At 44.8% G+C, this 21270-nt stretch overlaps 1 protein-coding gene across 2 annotated transcripts; it reads left to right on the top strand.

Moving 5' to 3' along the window:
* Positions 1–43: 43 nt before the first annotated feature.
* LOC139413770 (ubiquitin carboxyl-terminal hydrolase BAP1-like) lies at positions 44–21015 on the top strand. Of its 2 annotated transcripts, XM_071161505.1 has the most exons (17): positions 44–498; positions 769–798; positions 909–963; positions 10078–10210; positions 11748–11867; positions 11961–12022; positions 13349–13491; positions 13865–13943; positions 14037–14160; positions 14617–14764; positions 15007–15179; positions 15352–15473; positions 15626–16098; positions 16504–16739; positions 19285–19377; positions 19520–19592; positions 19908–21015. In XM_071161505.1, the coding sequence occupies exons 1-17, from the start codon at positions 462–464 to the stop codon at positions 20039–20041; spliced, it is 2235 nt and encodes a 744-aa protein (XP_071017606.1). In that variant the 5' UTR covers positions 44–461; the 3' UTR covers positions 20042–21015. The 2 variants fall into 2 exon arrangements, with proteins under 2 accessions (XP_071017606.1, XP_071017607.1); XM_071161506.1 differs by lacking the exons at positions 19285–19377; positions 19520–19592; positions 19908–21015 and having other exon boundaries at positions 15626–16124; positions 16504–16734.
* Positions 21016–21270: the final 255 nt, after the last annotated feature.

The raw sequence follows: 21270 nt of genomic DNA, 5'->3' as shown, positions 1-21270 counted from the left end.
TGGATTGAATGACGGTCGTCACTAGTTACCACAGCCACAAAGTAATAATTATGGCTAAACCAGTTTCCCACTGTATTGTTTTTGTCTAAACCCCGTCTATTTCTAAAATGTATCTGATTTTAAACCTAACCTCACCGCTAACCGTATATCTGACCCTAACCTTATATTAAGACCAAAAAGCACATTTTCTTTTCATGAATTTGTATAATAGAGCAATTTTAGGTCGGCTATCTAGTGGAAAACCTCTTGAACGCGACTCTATCGAAGTCGCATCTAAATTACGTAGATTTCAGGCGTCCGAGCTGTCATTCTTTTGTGTTTATCGCTCAACTAGCTACGACGTTTTAGAAATGCATTTTTCTTCGTTCCGTTAGCTAATTGGATAAACTATATGTAGTGATTCTATAAATATGGACTGGCGGACTAGATTTAATATCGATTGACTGTGTGTACATGCAAAAATGAACAAAGGGTGGCTGGAGCTCGAGAGTGACCCGGGTAAGAAGCTAACGCTAGTTAACATTAACCAATTCGTTGTCAAATCTAATCTGAAATCGAAATGTTTTATAATCTATGTTTTACTGTCACTAAACACATCAACACGTTTAATAATAGCAATTAATGTTATACTCGTATGCCATTACCACAGCTAACGTTAATAGCTATATTGTGCCTTAGCCAGTTGCACAAGGAGGAATAATAATCTCTATGGTCGATGCCATAGTGTTAAACGCTCCATTAACGTGTGGTTTTCTATGGTGTTTGCAGGGCTGTTCACGCTCTTGGTGGAAGATTTTGGTGAGTTGATTTGACAGGCTGATTGTTAAAGTAACATGTACTAGATAAGTTTGAACAGCACATACTTTGAGCATCCCTTTGTGTGTTTTGCATGTGTGTTTATAATGTAGGTGTGAAGGGGGTCCAGGTAGAGGAGATATACGACCTACAAAGCAAGTGTCCAAGGTATGGAGTCATGCTAATCAGGCTACTGTCACTATCTGAAATGGTACCCTATTCTCTAGCCAAATATGTATTCTTAAGGAGCCTATCGTTATACCCTTATGTTATTTTCAGAGGTAGGCTGGCTCTGTCTGCCAAAACAGCCAAATACTCCATCTAAACGTGAATTGATACACCGTTGTGGTATGGTTATAGAAACATAAAGCCCTCTACTTTAATTTCACAAATGCAAAATACACACTTAGTGTTTTAACTGACATTATAGCCAACAGTATTTTTCAGTGACAACACGTTTCTGGCGGCCTTCTTCCATTACACACAGATGTTTCAGAGTTATCTAGATAGATAGCTAGTGGTCCCTCTTTCTTCCATTACACACAGATGTTTCAGAGTTATCTAGATAGATAGCTAGTGGTCCCTCTTTCTTCCATTACACACAGATGTTTCAGAGTTATCTAGATAGATAGCTAGTGGTCCCTCTTTCTTCCATTACACACAGATGTTTCAGAGTTATCTAGATAGATAGCTAGTAGTCCCTCTTTCTTCCGTAAACACGTGCTGTAACATTGCTGCGTGGGAACACTAACCCTATAAAGGGGTATCAATGTATAGTTTTATTTTTTAAAAGTTATTTATTGCTAATATGAAAGACACTATACAGTTGAAGCCGGAAGTTTACATACACTTAGGTTGGAGTAATTAAAACAAGTTTTTCAACCACTCCACAAAATTCTTGTTAACAAACTATCGTTTTTTTGCATGCCACAAGTAATTTTTCCAACAATTGTTTAGACAGATTATTTCACTTATCAAAATCACTATCACAATTCCAGTGGGTCAGAAGTTTACATACACTAAGTTGACTGTGCCTTTAAACTAGAGGTCGACCGACTAAACGGAATGGGCGATTTTAATTAGGGCCGATTTTCAAGTTTTCATAACAATCGGTAATCAGCATTTTTGGACACCGATTATGGCCGATTACATTGCACTCCACGAGGAGACTGCATGGCAGGCTGACTACCTGTTATGCGACTGCAGCAAGGAGCCAAGTTAAGGTGCTAGCTAGCATTAAACTTATCTTATAAAAAACAATCAATCTTAACATAATCACTAGTTAACTACACATGGTTAATGATATTACTAGTTTATCTAGCTTGTCCTGCGTTGCATATAATCGATGCCGTGCCTGTTAATTTATCATTGAATCACAGCCTACTTCACCAAATGGGTGATTTAAGAAGTGCATTCGTGGAAAAAAAACACTGTCATTGCACCAATGTGTACCTAACCATAAACATCAATGCCTTTCTTAAAATCAATACACAAGTATATATTTTTAAACCTGCATATTTAGTTAATATTGCCTTGTAACACTAATTTCTTTTAACTAGGGAAATTGTGTCACTTCTCTTGCATTCTGTGCAAGCAGAGTCAGGTTATATGCAGCAGTTTGGGCCACCTGGCTCATTGTGAACTGTGTGAAGACCATTTCTATCTAACAAAACTGTAATTAATTTGCCAGAATTGTACATAATTATGACATACATTGCACAACCTTCAATGTTAACAGCAATATTTAGACTTAGGGATGCCATCCGTTAGATAAAATATGGAACGGTTCCGTATTTCACAGAAAAAAATAAACGTTTTGTTTCGGAAATGATAGTTTCCGGATTTGACCATATTCATTTCTTTTTTTTATTTCACCTTTATTTAACCAGGTAGGCTAGTTGAGAACAAGTTCTCATTAATGACCTAAGGCTCGTATTTCTGTGTTATTATGATTAAGTCTGATTTGAAAGAGCAGTCTGACTGAGCGGTGGTAGGCAGCAGCAGGCAAACACCACACAAATGCAGGAGCATTTGCCAGCTGCTCTTCGCTCTGCTTCCAGCATTGTGCTGTTTATGACTTCAAGCCTACCAACACCCGAGATTAGGCTGGCAATACCAAAGTACCTATTAGAACATCCAATAGTCAAAGGTATATGAAATACAAATGGTATAGAGAGAAATAGTCCTATAATAACTACAACCTAAAACTTCTTACCTGGGAATATTGAAGACCCATGTTAAAAGGAACCACCAGCTTTCATATGTTCTGAGCAAGGAACTTAAACGTTAGCTTTTTTACATGGCACATATTGCACTTTTACTTTCTTCTCCAACAATTAGTTTTTGCATTATTTAAACCAAATTGAACATGCTTCATTATTTGAGAATAAATAGATTTTATTGATGTATTATATTGTATATATTATATTAAGCTAAAATAAGTAATTGTCATTATTACAAATATGTAAAAAATAAAATAAATTGGCCGATGAATCGGTATCGGCCTTTTTTGGTCCTTCAATAATCAGTATTGGCATTGAAAAGTCATGATCGGTCGACCTCTACTTTAAACAGCTTGGAAAATTCCAGAAAATTATGTCATGGCTTTAGATGCTTCTGATAGGCTTATTGACATAATTTGAGTCAGTTGGAGGTGTACCTGTGGATGTATTTCAAGGTCTACCTTACCTTCAAACTCAGTGCCGCTTTGCTTGACATCATGGGAAAATCAAAAGAAATCAGCCAAGACCTCAGAAAAAAAATTGTAGACCTCCACAAGTCTGGTTCATCATTGGGAGCAATTTCCAAATGGCTGAAGGTACCACGTTCATCTGTACAAACAATAGTACGCAAGTATAAACACCATGGGACCACGCTGCCGTCATACCGCTCAGGAAGGAGACGCGTTCTGTCTCCTAGAGATGAACGTACTTTGGTGCAAAGAGTGCAAATCAATCCCAGAACAACAGCAAATGACCTTGTGAAGATGCTGGAGGAAACAGGTACAAAAGTATCTATATCCACAGAAAAACGAGTCCTATATCGACATAACCTGAAAGGCCGCTCAGCAAGGAAGAAGTCACTGCTCCAAAACCGCCATTAAAAAATCCAGACTAAGGTTTGCAACTGCACACAGGGACAAAGATTGTACTTTTTGGAGAAATGTCCTCTGGTCTGATGAAACAAAAATAGAACTGTTTGGCCATAATGACCATCGTTATGTTTGGAGGAAAACGGGGGAGGCTTGCAAGCCAAAGAACACCATCCCAACCGTGAAGCACAGAGGTGGCAGCATCATGTTGTGGGGGTGCTTTGCTGCAGGAGGGACTGGTGCACTTCACAAAATAGATGGCTTCATGAGGTAGGAAAATTATGTGGATCTATTTAAGCAACATCTCAAGACATCAGTCAAGAAGTTAAAGCTTGGTCGCAAATGGGTCTTCCAAATGGATAATGACCCCAAGTATACTTCCAAAGTGGTGACAAAATGACTTAAGGACAACAAAGTCAAGGTATTGGAGTGACCATCACAAAGCCCTGACCTCAATACTATAGAACATTTGTGGGCAGAACTGAAAAAGTGTGCAAGCAAGGAGGCCTACAAACCTGACTCAGTTACACCAGCTCTGTCAGGAGGAATGGGCCAAAATTCACCCAACTTATTGTGGGAAGCTTGTGGAAAGCTACCTGACACGTTTGACCCAAGTTAAAACAATTTAAAGTTAATGCTACCAAATACTAATTGAGTGTATGTAAACTTCTGACCAACTGGGAATGTGATGAAAGAAATAAAAGCTGAAATAAATCATTCTCTACTATTATTCTGACATTTCACATTCTTAAAATAAAGTGGTGATCCTAAGACGGGGCATTTTTACTAGGATTAAATGTCAGGAATTGTGAAACTGAGTTTAAATGTAATTGGCTAAGGTGTATGTAAACTTCCGACTTCAACTGTATATACTAAAATATATGTGGACAACCCAGCAAATGAGTAGATTCGGTTATTTCAGGTGTATAAAATCATGCACACAGCCATGCAATTGCCATAGACAAACATTGGCAGTATAAATGTCCTAACTGAAGAACTCCGTGACTTTCAATGTGGCAACCTCGTAGGATGCCACCTTTCCAACAAGTCAGGTCATCAAATTTCTGCCTTGCTAGAGCTGCCCCGGTCAAACTAAGTGCCCTTATTGTGAAGTGGAAACGTCTAGGAGCCGCGAAGTCGTAGGCCACACAAGATCACAAAACGGGACCACTGAGTTCTGTAGCGCGTAATAAATATCTGCCCTGTGTTGCAACACTCACTGCCAATTTCCAAACTGCCTCTGGAAGCAGAGCCTAAGATCACCATGGGCAATGCCAAGCCTCGGCTGGAGTGGTTTTAAGCTCGCCACCATTGGACTCTGGAGCAGTGGAAACGTGTTCTCTGGAGTGATGGATCATGCCTCACCATTTGGCAGTCCATCGAACAAATTTGGTTTTGGCGGATGCCATGAAAACGCTACCTGCCCCAATGCATAGTGCCAGCTGTAAAATCTGGTGGAGGAGGAGTAATGGTCTGAGGCTGTTTTTCATGGTTTGGGCAAGGCTCCTTAGTTCCAGTGAAGGGAAACCTTAATGCCTCAGCATGCAATGGCATTCTAGATGATTCTATGCTTCCAATTTTGTGGCAACAGTTTGGGGAAGGCCCTTTACCTTTTTCAGAATGACAATTCCCCCTACATATAGCGTGGCCCATACAGAAATGGTTTGTCGATCGGTGTGGAAGAACTTGATTGGCCTGCACAGAGCCCTGACCTCAACTCCATCGAACACCTTTGGGATGAATTGTTCAGACTGCATCTTAACAAAACTCACTTGTACAGAACATGCATTTGTACAATGACTTATGCTGTGTTTAGATGTGGGACGCAAAAACCGTCATACAAGTCAGCATAGCGGGGCAAGAAAGACGGTGACTGCATAAGCAACCCGGCACAGATAGATCAGTGAGACAGATATTTCACCAGATGTATAGATGTGAAGCATCCTCTTGGCGTTTCCACTCACTACCAAATATGGTAGTGAGAGGAAGCGAAGTGTCCCGCAGTTGGAGAAGCTGGAACGAGATGGCTTTTGGCCGACATCCTGCAAATTTTCTCATCAATGGAACATTTGCTCTCCATACAGTTTTCTCTTCCCAAAAACTAGAATGTTATGAACAGAGAGGACAACATTTTGTAGACTTTGCTTTGCATTTTGTAGACTCTTTGCTAAAGTGCCCTATTTTAATTTATTTTTTGTTTCAGAGTGCAAAGGTGAATTGAGTTATTGCGCACATGCACTTCAAAGTAGGCGTTCCCTAACGCCAGCTCGTACTTGGCTCTGACCAGCTCTTTGCTTTTTCTGCCTAGTATGACTAATTTGTTCCCATTCGAAACAACGGGCTGTGGTCTATCTTGGTTTAGTTATAAAAATCAATATGTTGCTATGGTGATTTCAGTAAACAAACATCCGGTAGAAAACAAGGCTATGATATTTAAACTCCAGCATTCACTGCCAGCCTCGACAGCATTTACCGTCATGCTGTCATTAAAAACAGACATCTGGTTTGCTGTCTACCGTGTACCATGTAAATGTAGCATTATTGGTATGTGTAATGGAACTTACTCAAGATCAAGAGCTAGCTTTGACTTCCGGCGCCGACAGAGATGGCCGCCTCGCTTCGCGTTCCTAGGAAACTATGCAGCTTTTTGTTTTTTTACGTGTTATTTCTTACATTAGTACCCCAGGTCATCTTAGGTTTCATTACATACAGTCGAGAAGAACTACTGAATATAAGATCAGCGTCAACTCACCATCAGTACGACCAAGAATATGTTTTTCGCGACGCGGATCCTGTGTTCTGCCTTACAAACAGGACAACGGAGTGGATCCTATGCAGCGACCCAGAAAAACGACTCCGAAAGAGAGGGAAACGAGGCGGTCTTCTGGTCAGACTCCGGAGACGGGCACACCGTACACCACTCCCTAGCATTCTTCTTGCCAATGTCCAGTCTCTTGACAACAAGGTTGATGAAATCCGAGCAAGGGTAGCATTCCAGAGGGACATCAGAGACTGTAACGTCCTTTGCTTCACTGAAACATGGCTCACTGGAGAGACTCTATCCGAAGCGGTGCAGCCAACGGGTTTCTCCACGCATCACGCTGACAGAAACAAACATCTTTCTGGTAAGAAGAGGGGCGGGGGCGTATGCCTCATGGCCAACGTGACATGGTGTGATGAAAGAAACATACAGGAACTCAAATCCTTCTGTTCACCTGATTTAGAATTCCTCACAATCAAATGTAGACCGCATTATCTACCAAGAGAATTCTCTTCGATTAAAATCACAGCCGTATATATCCCCCCCAAGCAGACACATCGATGGCTCTGAACAAACTTTATTTAACTCTCTGCAAACTGGAAACGATTTATCCGGAGGCTGCATTCATTGTAGCTGGGGATTTTAACAAGGCTAATCTGAAAACAAGACTCCCTAAATTTTATCAGCATATCGATTGCGCAACCAGGGGTGGAAAGACCTTGGATCATTGTTACTCTAACTTCCGCGACGCATATAAGGCCCTGCCCCGCCCCCCTTTCGGAAAAGCTGACCACGACTCCATTTTGTTGATCCCTGCCTACAGACAGAAACTAAAACAAGAGGCTCCCACGCTGAGGTCTGTCCAACGCTGGTCCGACCAAGCTGACTCCACACTCCAAGACTGCTTCCATCACGTGGACTGGGAGATGTTTCGTATTGCGTCAGACAACAACATTGACGAATACGCTGATTCGGTGTGCGAGTTCATTAGAACGTGCGTTGAAGATGTCGTTCCCATAGCAACGATTAAAACATTCCCTAACCAGAAACCGTGGATTGATGGCAGCATTCGTGTGAAACTGAAAGCGCGAACCACTGCTTTTAATCAGGGCAAGGTGTCTGGTAACATGACCGAATACAAACAGTGCAGCTATTCCCTCCGCAAGGCTATCAAACAAGCTAAGCGCCAGTACAGAGACAAAGTAGAATCTCAATTCAACGGCTCAGACACAAGAGGCATGTGGCAGGGTCTACAGTCAATCACGGACTACAGGAAGAAACCCAGCCCAGTCACGGACCAGGATGTCTTGCTCCCAGGCAGACTAAATAACTTTTTTGCCCGCTTTGAGGACAATACAGTGCCACTGACACGGCCTGCAACGAAAACATGCGGTCTCTCCTTCACTGCAGCCGAGGTGAGTAAGACATTTAAACGTGTTAACCCTCGCAAGGCTACAGGCCCAGACGGCATCCCCAGCCGCGCCCTCAGAGCATGCGCAGACCAGCTGGCCGGTGTGTTTACGGACATATTCAATCAATCCCTATACCAGTCTGCTGTTCCCACATGCTTCAAGAGGGCCACCATTGTTCCTGTTCCCAAGAAAGCTAAGGTAACTGAGCTAAACGACTACCGCCCCGTAGCACTCACATCCGTCATCATGAAGTGCTTTGAGAGACTAGTCAAGGACCATATCACCTCCACCCTACCTGACACCCTAGACCCACTCCAATTTGCTTACCGCCCAAATAGGTCCACAGACGATGCAATCTCAACCACACTGCACACTGCCCTAACCCATCTGGACAAGAGGAATGCCTATGTGAGAATGCTGTTCATCGACTACAGCTCGGCATTCAACACCATAGTACCCTCCAAGCTCGTCATCAAGCTCGAGACCCTGGGTCTCGACCCCGCCCTGTGCAACTGGGTACTGGACTTCCTGACGGGCCGCCCCCAGGTGGTGAGGGTAGGCAACAACATCTCCTCCCCGCTGATCCTCAACACTGGGGCCCCACAAGGGTGCGTTCTGAGCCCTCTCCTGTACTCCCTGTTCACCCACGACTGCGTGGCCACGCACGCCTCCAACTCAATCATCAAGTTTGCGGACGACACAACAGTGGTAGGCTTGATTACCAACAACGACGAGACGGCCTACAGGGAGGAGGTGAGGGCCCTCGGAGTGTGGTGTCAGGAAAATAACCTCACACTCAACGTCAACAAAACTAAGGAGATGATTGTGGACTTCAGGAAACCACAGAGGGAACACCCCCCTATCCACATCGATGGAACAGTAGTGGAGAGGGTAGCAAGTTTTAAGTTCCTCGGCATACACATCACAGACAAACTGAATTGGTCCACTCACACAGACAGCATCGTGAAGGAGGCTGAAGAAATTCGGCTTGTCACCAAAAGCACTCACAAACTTCTACAGATGCACAATCGAGAGCATCCTGGCGGGCTGTATCACCGCCTGGTATGGCAACTGCACCGCCCTCAACCGTAAGGCTCTCCAGAGGGTAGTGAGGTCTGCACAACGCATCACCGGGGGCAAACTACCTGCCCTCCAGGACACCTACACCACCCGATGTCACAGGGCCATAAAGATCATCAAGGACATCAACCACCCGAGCCACTGCCTGTTCACCCCGCTATCATCCAGAAGGCGAGGTCAGTACAGGTGCATCAAAGCTGGGACCGAGAGACTGAAAAACAGCTTCTATCTCAAGGCCATCAGACTGTTAAACAGCCACCACTAACACTGAGTGGCTGCTGCCAACACACTGACACTGACTCAACTCCAGCCACTTTAATAATGGGAATTGATGGGAAATGATGTAAATATATCACTAGCCACTTTAAACAATGCTACCTTATATAATGTTACTTACCCTACATTATTCATCTCATATGCATACGTATATACTGTACTCTATATCATCGACTGTATCCTTATGTAATACATGTATCACTAGCCACTTTAAACTATGCCACTTTGTTTACATACTCATCTCATTTGTACATACTGTACTCGATACCATCTACTGTATCTTGCCTATGCTGCTCTGTACCATCACTCATTCATATATCCTTATGTACATATTCTTTATCCCCTTACACTGTGACCAAGACAGTAGTTTTGGAATTGTTAGTTAGATTACTTGTTATTACTGCATTGTCGGAACTAGAAGCACAAGCATTTCGCTACACTCGCATTAACATCTGCTAACCATTTGATTTAAATAAAATTTGATTTGATTTACCTATTCCCTACATAGTGCACTACTTTTGACCAGAGCCCTATTTCACACTGACAACCTCTTTGAAAGCCTTACTAATGTAAATGAACCCCACTGTGTATGAGAGACCCAAATCTGTGGACCGCTGTCTGTTGACTAACTCCTATCACCCCCCCCCCCCCCCCCCCCCCAGCCCTGTGTATGGCTTCATCTTCCTGTTCAAGTGGATCGAGGAGCGAAGGTCTAGGAGGAAAGTCTCCACTTTGGTGGATGAGACCTCTGTCATTGATGATGACATTGTTAATGACATGTTCTTTGCCCACCAGGTGAGTCTGTTTAATCCTTGACTACACTGTACGGTTCAGGGCAGTCAGTTTGCCTTAATACAGACTTTTTCCACGTTTTGGTAGGTTACAGCCTTATTCTAAAATGTATAAAACAAAATGTTTTCCTCATCAATCTACACACAATAACCCATAATGACAAAGCAAAAACAGGATTTTAGAAATTTTGGCAAATTTATAAAAAAAAAACATTTACATAAGTAGTGCTTTGTTGAAGCACCTTTGGCAGCGATTACAGCCTCCAGTCTTCTGCTACAAGCTTGGCGCACCTGTATTTGGGGAGTTTCTCCCATTCTTCTCTGCAGATCCTCTCAAGCTCTGTCAGGTTGGATGGGGAGTGTTGCTACACAGCTATTTTCAGGTCTCTCCAGAGATGTTCGATTGGGTTCAAGTCCGGGCTCTGGCTGGGCCACTCAAGGACATTCAGAGACTTGTCCCAAAGCCAGGTTTTCTTCAAGGATCTCTCTGTACTTTTCTCCGTTCATCTTTGCCTCAATCCTGACTAGTCTCCCTGCCCCTGCTGCTGGAAAACATCCCCACAGCATGATACTGCCACCACCATACTTCACCGTAGGGATGGTGCCAGGTTTCCTCCAGAAGTGACGTTCAATCTTGGTTTCATCAGACCAGAGAATCTTGTTTCTCATGGTCTGAGAGTCTTTAGGTGCCTGTTGGCAAACTCCAAGCGAGTTAGGTGCCTTTTACTGAGGCATGGCTTCCATCTGGCCACTCAACCATAAAGGCCTGATTGGTGGAGTTCTGCATAGATGGTTGTCCTTCTGGAAGGTTCTCCCATCTCCACAGAGGAACTCTGGAGCTCTTTCAGTGACCATCCCATTCTTGGTCACCTCCCTGACTAAGGCCCTTCTCCCCAAATTGCTCAGTTTGGCCAGACCGCTAGCTCTAGGAAGAATGATGGAGGACATTGTGTTCTTGGGGACCTTCAGGGCTGCAGAAATGTTTTGGTACCCTTCCCCAGATCTGTGCCTTGACACAGTCCTGTCTCTGCGCTTTACGGACAATTCCTTTGACCTCCATGGCTTGGTTTTTCCTTTTATATTCACTGTGATCTGTAGGACGTTTTATATAGACAGGTGTGTTCCTTTCCAAATCATGTCCAATCAATTGAATTTACCACATGTGTACTCAAATCCAGTTGTATATCTAAAGGATGATCAGTGGAAACAATATGCACCTGAGCTCAATTTTGAGTCTCATAGCAAAGGCTCTGAAATGTTTTTTGAAATTTTGCATAAATTAGTAAAAATGTTTTCGCTTTGGATTTATGGGGTATTGTGTGTAGATTGCTGAGGATAAAAAAAATAAAACCTTTTTTTAGAGTAAGGCTGTAACAAAATGTGGACTTGTCAAGGGGTATGAATACTTTCCGAAGACACTGTATACTGTTGTCAGAAAGTGGTGCATTCCGTCATTTCCTACTGTGCCGACGGTGTCCTAGGAAGCATTGTTTTTCTTTTTATGCCATTGAGTTCCTTTCAGTTCTTATTTTTGTGTCCAGCTGATCCCAAACTCCTGCGCCACCCATGCACTTCTGAGTGTGCTCCTGAACTGTAGTGGGGTTGAGTTGGGCACTACCCTCAGTCGCATGAAGACTTTCACTAAAGGCTTCGGCCCAGAGGTGAGGTGTACACACACCACACACCTCTCTCCAATTTTTACTGTGGTGTCGTGATTAATCAATTTTACATGATGGTATTTTATGTTCTTTCAGAGTAAAGGCTACGCCATTGGAAATGCCCCAGAGCTGGCTAAAGCACACAACAGCCATGCCAGGTAGGAGACACTGTTGCACCTGTCCCTCCCTATTGTGTATGCCCCTTCATTCTGGGTCTAGCACTAGGTTTTATTCTCTAGGCACGTAAGAAAAGACTGAAACAGGAAATGACCTACCTGAACTTGTCCAATAAGAAACGATTGTTTTCATTTTTCGTTGCAAAATGTTTTGCTATGCTGTGCACTAACGAATACAACCCTGCTGTATACAAATGTGGCACTGCCACCATGATTGACTGGTATTGCATTTATTTTTCTATTTAACTAGGTCAGTCAGTTAAGAACAAATTCGTATTTACAATGACGGCCTACCAAAAGGCAGAAGGCCTCCTACGGGGCTGGGATTAAAATAATAATAATAAAAAATCTAGGACAAAACACACCACGACATAGACCTAAGACAACAACATAGCATGGCAGCAACACATGACAACATGTTAGTAACACAGCATGGCAGCAGCACAAGGTACAAACATTATTGGGCACAGACAACAGCACAAAGGGCAAGAAGGTAGAGACAACAATACATCATGCAAAGCAGCCACAACTGTCAGTAAAAATGTCCATGATTGAGTCTTTGAATGAATAGATTGAGATAAAACTGTCCAGTTTGAGTGTTTGTTGCAGCTCGTTCCAGTCGCTAGCTGCAGTGAACTGAAAAGATGAGCGACCCAGGGATGTGTGTGCTTTGTGGACCTTCAACAGAATGTGACTGGCAGAACGGGTGTTGTATGTGGAGGATGAGGGCTGCAGTAGATATCTCAGATGGGGGGAGTGAGGCCTAAGAGGGTTTTATAAATAAGCATCAACCGGTGGGTCTTGCGATGGGTATATAGAGATGACCAGTTTACAGAGGAGTATAGAGTGCAATGATGTGTACTATAAGGAGCATTGGTGGCAAATCTGATGGCTGAATGGTAAAGAACATCTAGCCGCTCGAGAGCACCCTTACCTGCTGATCTATAAATGATGTCTCCGTAATCTAGCATGGGTAGGATGGTCATCTGAATCAGGGTTAGTTTGGCAGATGATCGAGGGAACCAGGTCTAGATTTAACTTTACCCTGCAGCTTTGATATGTGCCGAGAGAAGGACAGTGTACCGTCTAGTCATACTCCCAAGTACTTGTATGAGGTGACTACCTCAAGCTCAAAACCCTCGAAGGTAGTAATCACACCTATGGGGAGAGGAGCAATCTTCTTACCAAACCACATGACCTTTGTTTTGGAGGTGTACAGAACAAGGTTGCGGGCAGTGAATGGAAAGGGCTACCAGTGATGTTCAGCTCTGTCCAATTCTCACACCTCTTCCTTCTCTTTCCATGGAGACCGGAGCCCAGGCACCTGCCGGAGAAGCAGAACGGGATTAGCGCCGTGCGGACCATGGAAGCATTCCACTTTGTCAGCTACGTGCCCATCAAAGACCGCTTGTTTGAGCTAGACGGCCTCAAGGCGTACCCCATTGACCACGGTAAGAACTGCAAACTGTGATGGACTTAGAGAAGCAGCATTGTACCACTAACTCACGTTGAGACAGCCTGGCGCCTTCAAAGCACCTTGACTTCTCTAATCTACAGCGTGGCTTTATTATATAACAATATAACGCCTGAGGACTACTGTTAGACTACAATGGCTGTTTCCCAAATGCTACCCTATTCCAGGTATAGTGCACTACTCTTGGCCAGTTCTGCTAGGGCTTGGGTCAAAATTTGTGCACTATATAGGGAATAGGGTGCCATTTGGGACGCACACTAGGTGTACACTCCAGTGACCTCATGGGCTCTATAAAGCAGTTTTTAGAGGGGGGTCAATTGTAAACATTTCATTTTCTCTCGCTCTCTCAGGGCCATGGGGAGAGGAGGAGGAGTGGACGGATAAGGCACGGCGGGTCATTATGGAGAGGATTGGCTTGGCCACGGCTGGGTGAGTCAGGGGCCAATCTCCTGCCTCAGTAACACTGAATGAGATGTTCAGACTCTAACTCTCTCTCACACACACTTTTCTCGCCCCTCCCAGAGAGCCCTACCATGATATCCGCTTCAACCTGATGGCAGTGGTTCCGGACCGCAGGGTGAAGTATGAGTCAAAACTGGAGATCCTGAAGAGGAACAGACAGATGGTACTGGAGGGTCTACAGCAGGTCAGGAGACACAGGGGTGTGTGCATGTGTGAGCGCACGGTGGCAGGGAGTCTAGCGGTTAAGAGTGTTGGTCCAGTAACCGAAAGTTTGCTGGTTTATATCCCTGAGCCGACTAGGTAAAACAAATCTGTCAATGTGCCCTTGAGTAAGGCACTTAACCTTCATTGCTCTGTATAAGAGTGCCTGTAAAATGATTAAAGTGTCTGTGAATCATAACTATCAAACGGTTCTGGAGTGGCTACAGTAGATCTGGACACAGACAATGGTGCCCACTAATACCGCCCAGTGAGACTGTGCGTGTCTGTATATCTGTTTATATGTGTCTGTGGGTGCATTAGCTTGCCTGGTTCCCTTGATTAGCTAAAATGAATGCACCCATAGACGCATACACACAGATATACAGACATGCACAATGTCTGTCTGATTGACTTGATATGAGTGTGACCTGTTCCCCAGCTGATCCGGGTCACCCAGCCAGAGCTTGTACAGGACAGGAAGAAGCCAGACCCCTCCCCCTCAGACGACACACCCCCTACTATCAAAAAAGAAGAGGCGGACCCTCAACCTGTTACATCACAGGGGGCTGAGCAGACTCCTCCCACAAGTATTAAATTCAGCTCTGAACCTCCCCAATGTTGATTCTCTTTATAGACATGAGAATGTGAGTCTTATTAGTCACCCTATTGCCTTTATTGTCCACTACCTTTGCCCAGGGCCCTGTCAAAAGTAATGCACTATATATGGAATAGGGTGTCATTTGGGATGCTGCCTGTTGCAGGGTATGATGTGCTTCAACTGGTACATTGACATTCATGGACTCTGACCATGTGTTCCCCTGTTGTGCAGACACAGCAGCCCAGTCCCAATTGGTCGCGAGCTCCTCAGGCAAGGGGAAAGCCATGGGGAAGCCAGCTGCCCCATTGGGGGGAGCGGGGACCTCCCAGCCTGTCACCAGCCCCATAGTCCCTCGCCTACCAGCCTTCTTGGACAACCACAACTACGCCAAGTCCCCCATGCAGGTCGGGGGGACGGGTTTTGATGTGACACAACTCAACATTTCCATACAAATCTCTAATGCATGATGATTTTTACAACAGTCTTGACTTACATACTCCTATCTCAAGTTAGGATTTGACTCGAAGCCAATACTGTATGTTTGCCTTGGCAAGGTCGCTGATTGTTCTCTGACAGGAGGGTGAGGACCTTGCGACAGGGGTGGGTCGTCCCCGGGTGCCCGGTGCGCCCCAGCCCCCCTACTCTGATGACGATGACTATGAGGATGAAGAGGAGGAAGAGCTTGGCACACCAACCAGGTCAGCTCCTTCACATCACATGGGCCCGTATTCACAAAGCGTCTCAGTGTGGGAGTGCTGATCTAGGATCAAAATGTTCTCTTCCAAGCAATTGGAGTGCTTGAAATGTATTGGTTATGTTTGTGCATTTGTCCGTGTATTTGTGTGCGTAGGTTCAGGCGTAAAGGGGTGCTGCGTTCCCGTACAGGCCGTGTCGGGGGAGGCAGCGGCGTAGAGACCAAGCTGGCACTCGGCGTCCTGGCCGAGAAACTCAAGAAGGAAGTCCAGAGGAAGGACTCTCTGGCCACGCCCCTCTCCGTCCGTACCGAGGGCCGCACTGGGGGCATCGTGATCACAGCCGCCTCCCAACCCTCGCCCACACCCAGCAACGAGAGCACCGACACCGCCTCGGAGATCGGCAGTGCCTTCAACTCACCACTGCGCTCCCCGGCCCGCTCCCAGGCGGCCACGCGGCCCTCCAGCCCTGTGGCATCCCACCTGTCCCGGGTGTTGTTTGGGGAGGATGAGGGTCTGCTGAGGCTGGATGCCAGACAGAACCGGGCGGTCAGAGAGCTGGGGCCCTCCGTCAGCACCGCCCTGCTGCACCTACAGGAGGACGGGGTTATATACACTGTACCACCACCCGGTGAGGAAGGACGGGTGTGTGCGTGGGTGGGTGAGAGCGATTGAAATTGAGGTATTGGACCTGTGGGGAAGCGAACATGGGCACTTGATTAAGATCATCGTAAATTACATTTCAAAGAGCATCTGTTTACCTTCAGACCTAATTACATTATCCATATTAATACCTGGATTATACTAATCTAATACCAGAGTCACACCGCTCTTGAGATGCATATGGAAGACGATATCACTGAGTTTGAACCAGACCTGGGTTCAAGCACTATTTGAATTATTTTAAGACTATCTGTGCTTAATTGCATTCCAGGCATGCTAAAACAAACACTCAAAGTATTTGAAAGATTTTAAGAGTATTTGAACCCAGGTCTGGTTTATAGCTGCTAAATAGGTCTGTTTCTTGCCTGTACAGCTGATACAGCTCTTGAAGAGAAGAAGGCAGGCGCTCCAGAGAAGATAAAAGAGCAAGGTAGCAATCCAGCAGTAGAGGGGGATGGAGTGAAGGAGGAGGGGAAGGAGGGACCATCGGTGGAGGTGAAAGAGGAAGAGATCAGAGATGCAACAGAGGTCAAACCCAGCATGGAAAAGGTCATCTCCACAGAAACTGTTGGAAGCAATAAGCCATCTGGGGAAAAATACTCTCCTAAAGTAAGTCCTTTCCCTCTTTCTTAGAAACAAATCTGGCGATATAAACTCAGAAAAAAAGAAACGTCCTCTCACTGTTAACTGCGTTTATTTCCAGCAAACTTAACATGTGTAAATATTTGTATGAACAAAACAAGATTCATCAACTGAGACATAAACTGAACAAGTTCCACAGACATGTGACTAACAGAAATGGAATAATGTGTCCCTGAACAAAGGGAGGGTCAAAATCAAAAGTAAGTGTCTGATGTGGCCACCAGCTGCATTAAGTACTGCAGTGCATCTCCTCCTCATGGACTACACCAGATTTGCCGGTTCTTGCTGTGAGATGTTACCCCACTCTTCCACCAAGGCAACTGCAAGTTCCCAGACATTTCTGGGGGGAATGGCCCTAGGCCTCACCCTTCGATCCAACAGGTCCCAGACATGCTCAATGGGATTGAGATCCGGGCTCGCTGGCCATGGCAGAACACTGACATTCCTGTCTTGCAGGAAATCACGTACAGAACGAGCAGTATGGCTGGTGGCATTGTCATGTCAGGATGAGCCTCCAGGAAGGGTACCACATGAGGGAGGAGGATGTCTTCCCTGTAACGCACAGTGTTGAGATTGCCTGCAATGACAACAAGCTCAGTCCGATGATGCTGTGACACACCGCCCCAGACCATGACGGACCCTCCACCTCCAAATCGACCCCGCTCCAGAGTACAGGCCTTGGTGTAACGTGCATTCCTTCAACGATAAATGTGAATCCGACCATCACCCCTGGTGAGACCCCTTGTCAGTGAAGAGCACTTTTTGCCAGTCCTGTCTGGTCCAGCGACGGTGGGTTTGTACCCATAGGCGACGTTGTTGCCAGTGATGTCTTGTAAGGACCTGCCTTACAACAGGCCTACGAGCCCTCAGTCCAGCCTCTCTCAGCCTATTGCAGACAGTCTGAGAACTGATGGAGGGATTGTGCGTTCCTGGTGTAACTCGGGCAGCTGTTGCCATCCTGTACCTGTCCCGCAGGTGTGTTGTTCAGATGTACCGATCCTGTGCAGGTGTTGTTACACGTGGTCTGCCACTGCGAGGACGATCAGCTGTCCATCCTGTCTCCCTGTAGCGCTGTATTGGGCGTCTCACAGTACGGACAGTGCAATGTATTGCCCTGGGCTCATCTGCAGTCCTCATGCCTCCTTGCAGCATGCCTAAGGCACGTTCACGCAGATGGGCAGAGACCCTGGGCATCTTTCTTTTTGTGTTTTTCAGAGTCAGTAGAAATCTCAGTAGGACAAAAATGTTGGTGTTCCAAAAAAGGTCCAGTTCCCAGGACCACAAATACCATCTAGACACCATTGCCCCAGCGCGCACAAAAAAACTATACATACCTCGGCTTTAACATCAGCGCCACAGCTCGTTCACAAAGCTGTGAACGAGCTGAGCGACAAGGCAACAGCTCGTTGTGACGCTGATATTTAGGCCGAGGTATGCATCATTTTTTTTGTACTCTAGGGCAACGGTGTCTAGATGGAAGCATATCAGTGATATCGTCTTTCTATGCCATCAAAGGGAACATAACATTTGACATACCAAATAGGATCTGGCTAAAAATACAGTTATAGATCCGCTCACCAACCAAGAAAGGGACCAACCAAATTGAGAGACTCCATGAAGAATTATGCAAAAATATCCCCAGCGTACAATGTAAACCTTCCATAACAAAGCCATTACCTACAGAGAGATGAACCTGGAGAAGAGTCCCCTAAGCAAGCTGGTCCTGGGGCTCTGTTCACAAACACAAACAGACCCCACAGAGCCTCAGGACAGCAACACCGTTAGATCCAACCAAATCATGAGAACCAAAAGATAATTACTTGACACATTGGAAAGAATGAACAAAAACAGAGCAAACCACAATGCTATTTAGCCCTAAACAGAGAGTACAGTGGAAGAATACCTGACCACTTTGACTGACCCAAACTTAAGGAATGCTTTGACTATGTACAGACTCAGTGAGCATAGCCTTGCTATTGAGAAAGGCCGCCGTAGGCAGACATGGCTCTCAAGAGAAGACAGGCTATGTGCACACTGCCCACAAAATGAGGTGGAAACTGAGCTGCACTTCCTAACCTCCTGCCAAATGTAAGACCATATTAGAGACACATATTTCCCTCAGATTACACAGACCCACGAAGAATTTGAAAACAAACCCAATTTTGATAAAGTCCCATATCTACTGGGTGAAATACCACAAGGTTTGTGACCTGTTGCCACAAAAGGGCAACGAGTGAAGAACAAACACCATTGTAAATACACCCATGTTTATTTATTTTCCCTTTTGTACTTGAACTATTTGCTAATAATATGACATTTGAAATGTCTTTATTCTTTTGAAACTTCTGAGTGTAATGTTTACTGTTCATTTTTATTGTTTTATTTAACTTTTATCTACTTCACTTGCTTTGGCAATGTTAACATATAATTGGCATGCCAATAAAGCCCTTGAATTTAACTGAATTGAGAGCGAGTGTGTCACAATTTGTTGTTTCTCACTTGTTTCCTGCAGGAGCTGCTTGCTCTGCTCAAGTGTGTGGAGGCTGACATCGCCAACTATGAAGTGTTTCTAAAGGAGGAGGTGGAGAAGAGGAAAAAATACAAGGTTATTGTAGTGGCTCTAAAGCAGAGCCATTAAAACGTTTAATCAGACCTCCAGATCTATGTGGGCGTGTTTGTGTTATGCATTTTGTGTGGGTTTTGTATGTTGGTGTGCCAATCTCAATGTTCACCCATGTTTTGACCAGATTGATGACCAGAGGAGGACCCATAATTATGACGAGTTCATCTGCACCTTCATATCCATGCTGGCACAAGAAGGTAAGGCCACCTCTTTCCTTTGGTATAGCAACCTAGGTGGATTTTCATGCACATTCTGTCTTTTCCTCTACCTCCCTCTCTCCTTTCACTCATATTAACTAATGGCACATCTCTATATTTCACCCCTACTGCCTGCTGTGCAGTCTGAGACCCATGCTGGTTGAGAGTAGTTAATAAATGATGCTTTTTCTTCTTTGACAAGGGCAGGAAATGTTTTTATATATATTTCAGGCAATTTTATAGGAACCTCTTTTAAATCAAATCAATGGAGTTCAGTCATTGTCATTTCTCCTCTGATCAGCTTTCTGTCTGCAGGCATGTTGGCCAGTCTGGTTGAGCAGAATATCTCTGTGCGTCGTCGCCAGGGAGTGAGCATCGGACGTTTACACAAACAGAGGAAACCAGACCGCAGGAAACGCTCGCGACCCTACAAGGCCAAGCGCCAGTGACCCCAGGAAGTGCTCGCTTGGGTTCCTTCTGCACCAATCATGGCAGAGAAAAGGCAAAAACCCTTGTTGCACTCACGACACTGTCCTGGGACTTCAGGGAGAAAATTACTCATTCATGTTGTTGTATTTTAGTGTCAGTTTTTTTGTTTTTTTTCATCCAATGGACCATCTGTTGATTAGCTGAACCAAATGATGTAACGTTATGCTTTCCTGTAACATAAAAAAAATGCATGTTAGACTCCCAAATTGCACCTTATTCCTATATCATGCACTACCCTATGGGCCATGGTCAAAATAGTGCACCATATAGGGAATAGGGTGACATTTGGGATGAACACCTAGTCTCCATGTTAAAAGGACCTTTGTCTGCGCCATCACACTGTGTACTGGGTCATGTTCATTAGGGCAGAAAATGTTTTGCAATAGGAAAATAAGCATTTGCAATTCCGGATAGTCATTCCATTGGGGGCCTAATGAACACACCCCAGGGGTGACTCAACTGACTGTGAGGGACACAGGAAGCTGCTTGGAAGTCTGGGAGTTAGTCTGATCATGTCACGTGATATAATCCTCATTCCTGGCAAGCAGGGCTGGTTCACCACTATTTGCTTGCTTGTATCATGCTTTGGCAGTACTGTATGTGGTTGTATCCCAGATGGCACCCTATTTCCTATAAAGTGCACTACTTTTAGGGCCCAAGGGCTCTGGTAAAAGTAGTGCACTAGGGAATGGGGTGCCATTTGGGACTTATTCTAAATCTCTTTGGAGGTCCTGTAACTGTATAGATAAGATCTACTCATTTAATGTTTTATCTGTAAATCTCTCAATTAAGATTCTGATCATTGGAGAGCATTGTCAGTGTGTTTTTGTACATACAGTATGTATCTGTCTGCTCAGCATCAGTGGTAATGGAAATGTTAAAAAAAATGGTTATCCTAGTCACATGAATAACTACAATAAACTCATCAAAAGCACTATGGACCTCACTCATCATGTCATAGGTGGATGTCTGGGTCATCTTTGGTGAGATGAAAAATCACTGGGACCTGGCTTTGACAGTGCATTTGTTTCATAACTTGAATCGCTTTATACATGGTGAGACTCCACTGGCGCTGGATAGGACACGTTTCTATGAAAGAACACAGACTCTATTCCAAGAATAGCTGTCCATTGGACACCAGAGGGGAGGCTCAAGACAACGTGGCGGAGAACAGTCGAGACAGTTACAA

Source organism: Oncorhynchus clarkii, chromosome 7 (assembly GCF_045791955.1).
Source record: "Oncorhynchus clarkii lewisi isolate Uvic-CL-2024 chromosome 7, UVic_Ocla_1.0, whole genome shotgun sequence".
In the NCBI taxonomy this organism is placed as follows: domain Eukaryota; kingdom Metazoa; phylum Chordata; class Actinopteri; order Salmoniformes; family Salmonidae; genus Oncorhynchus; species Oncorhynchus clarkii.
The sequence above is the reverse complement of the archived record's forward strand: the minus strand, read 5'-3'. Positions and strand labels throughout refer to the sequence as shown.

Bases quoted from the DNA above. Each gene is read 5' to 3' on its own strand.
- LOC139413770 (XM_071161505.1), top strand. From the start codon at position 462: ATGAACAAAGGGTGGCTGGAGCTCGAGAGTGACCCGG. The intron at 13,492-13,864 runs GTAAGAACTGCA...TCGCTCTCTCAG, and splicing joins GGCGTACCCCATTGACCACG to GGCCATGGGGAGAGGAGGAG. The intron at 16,740-19,284 runs GTAAGTCCTTTC...TGTTTCCTGCAG, and splicing joins GGGAAAAATACTCTCCTAAA to GAGCTGCTTGCTCTGCTCAA.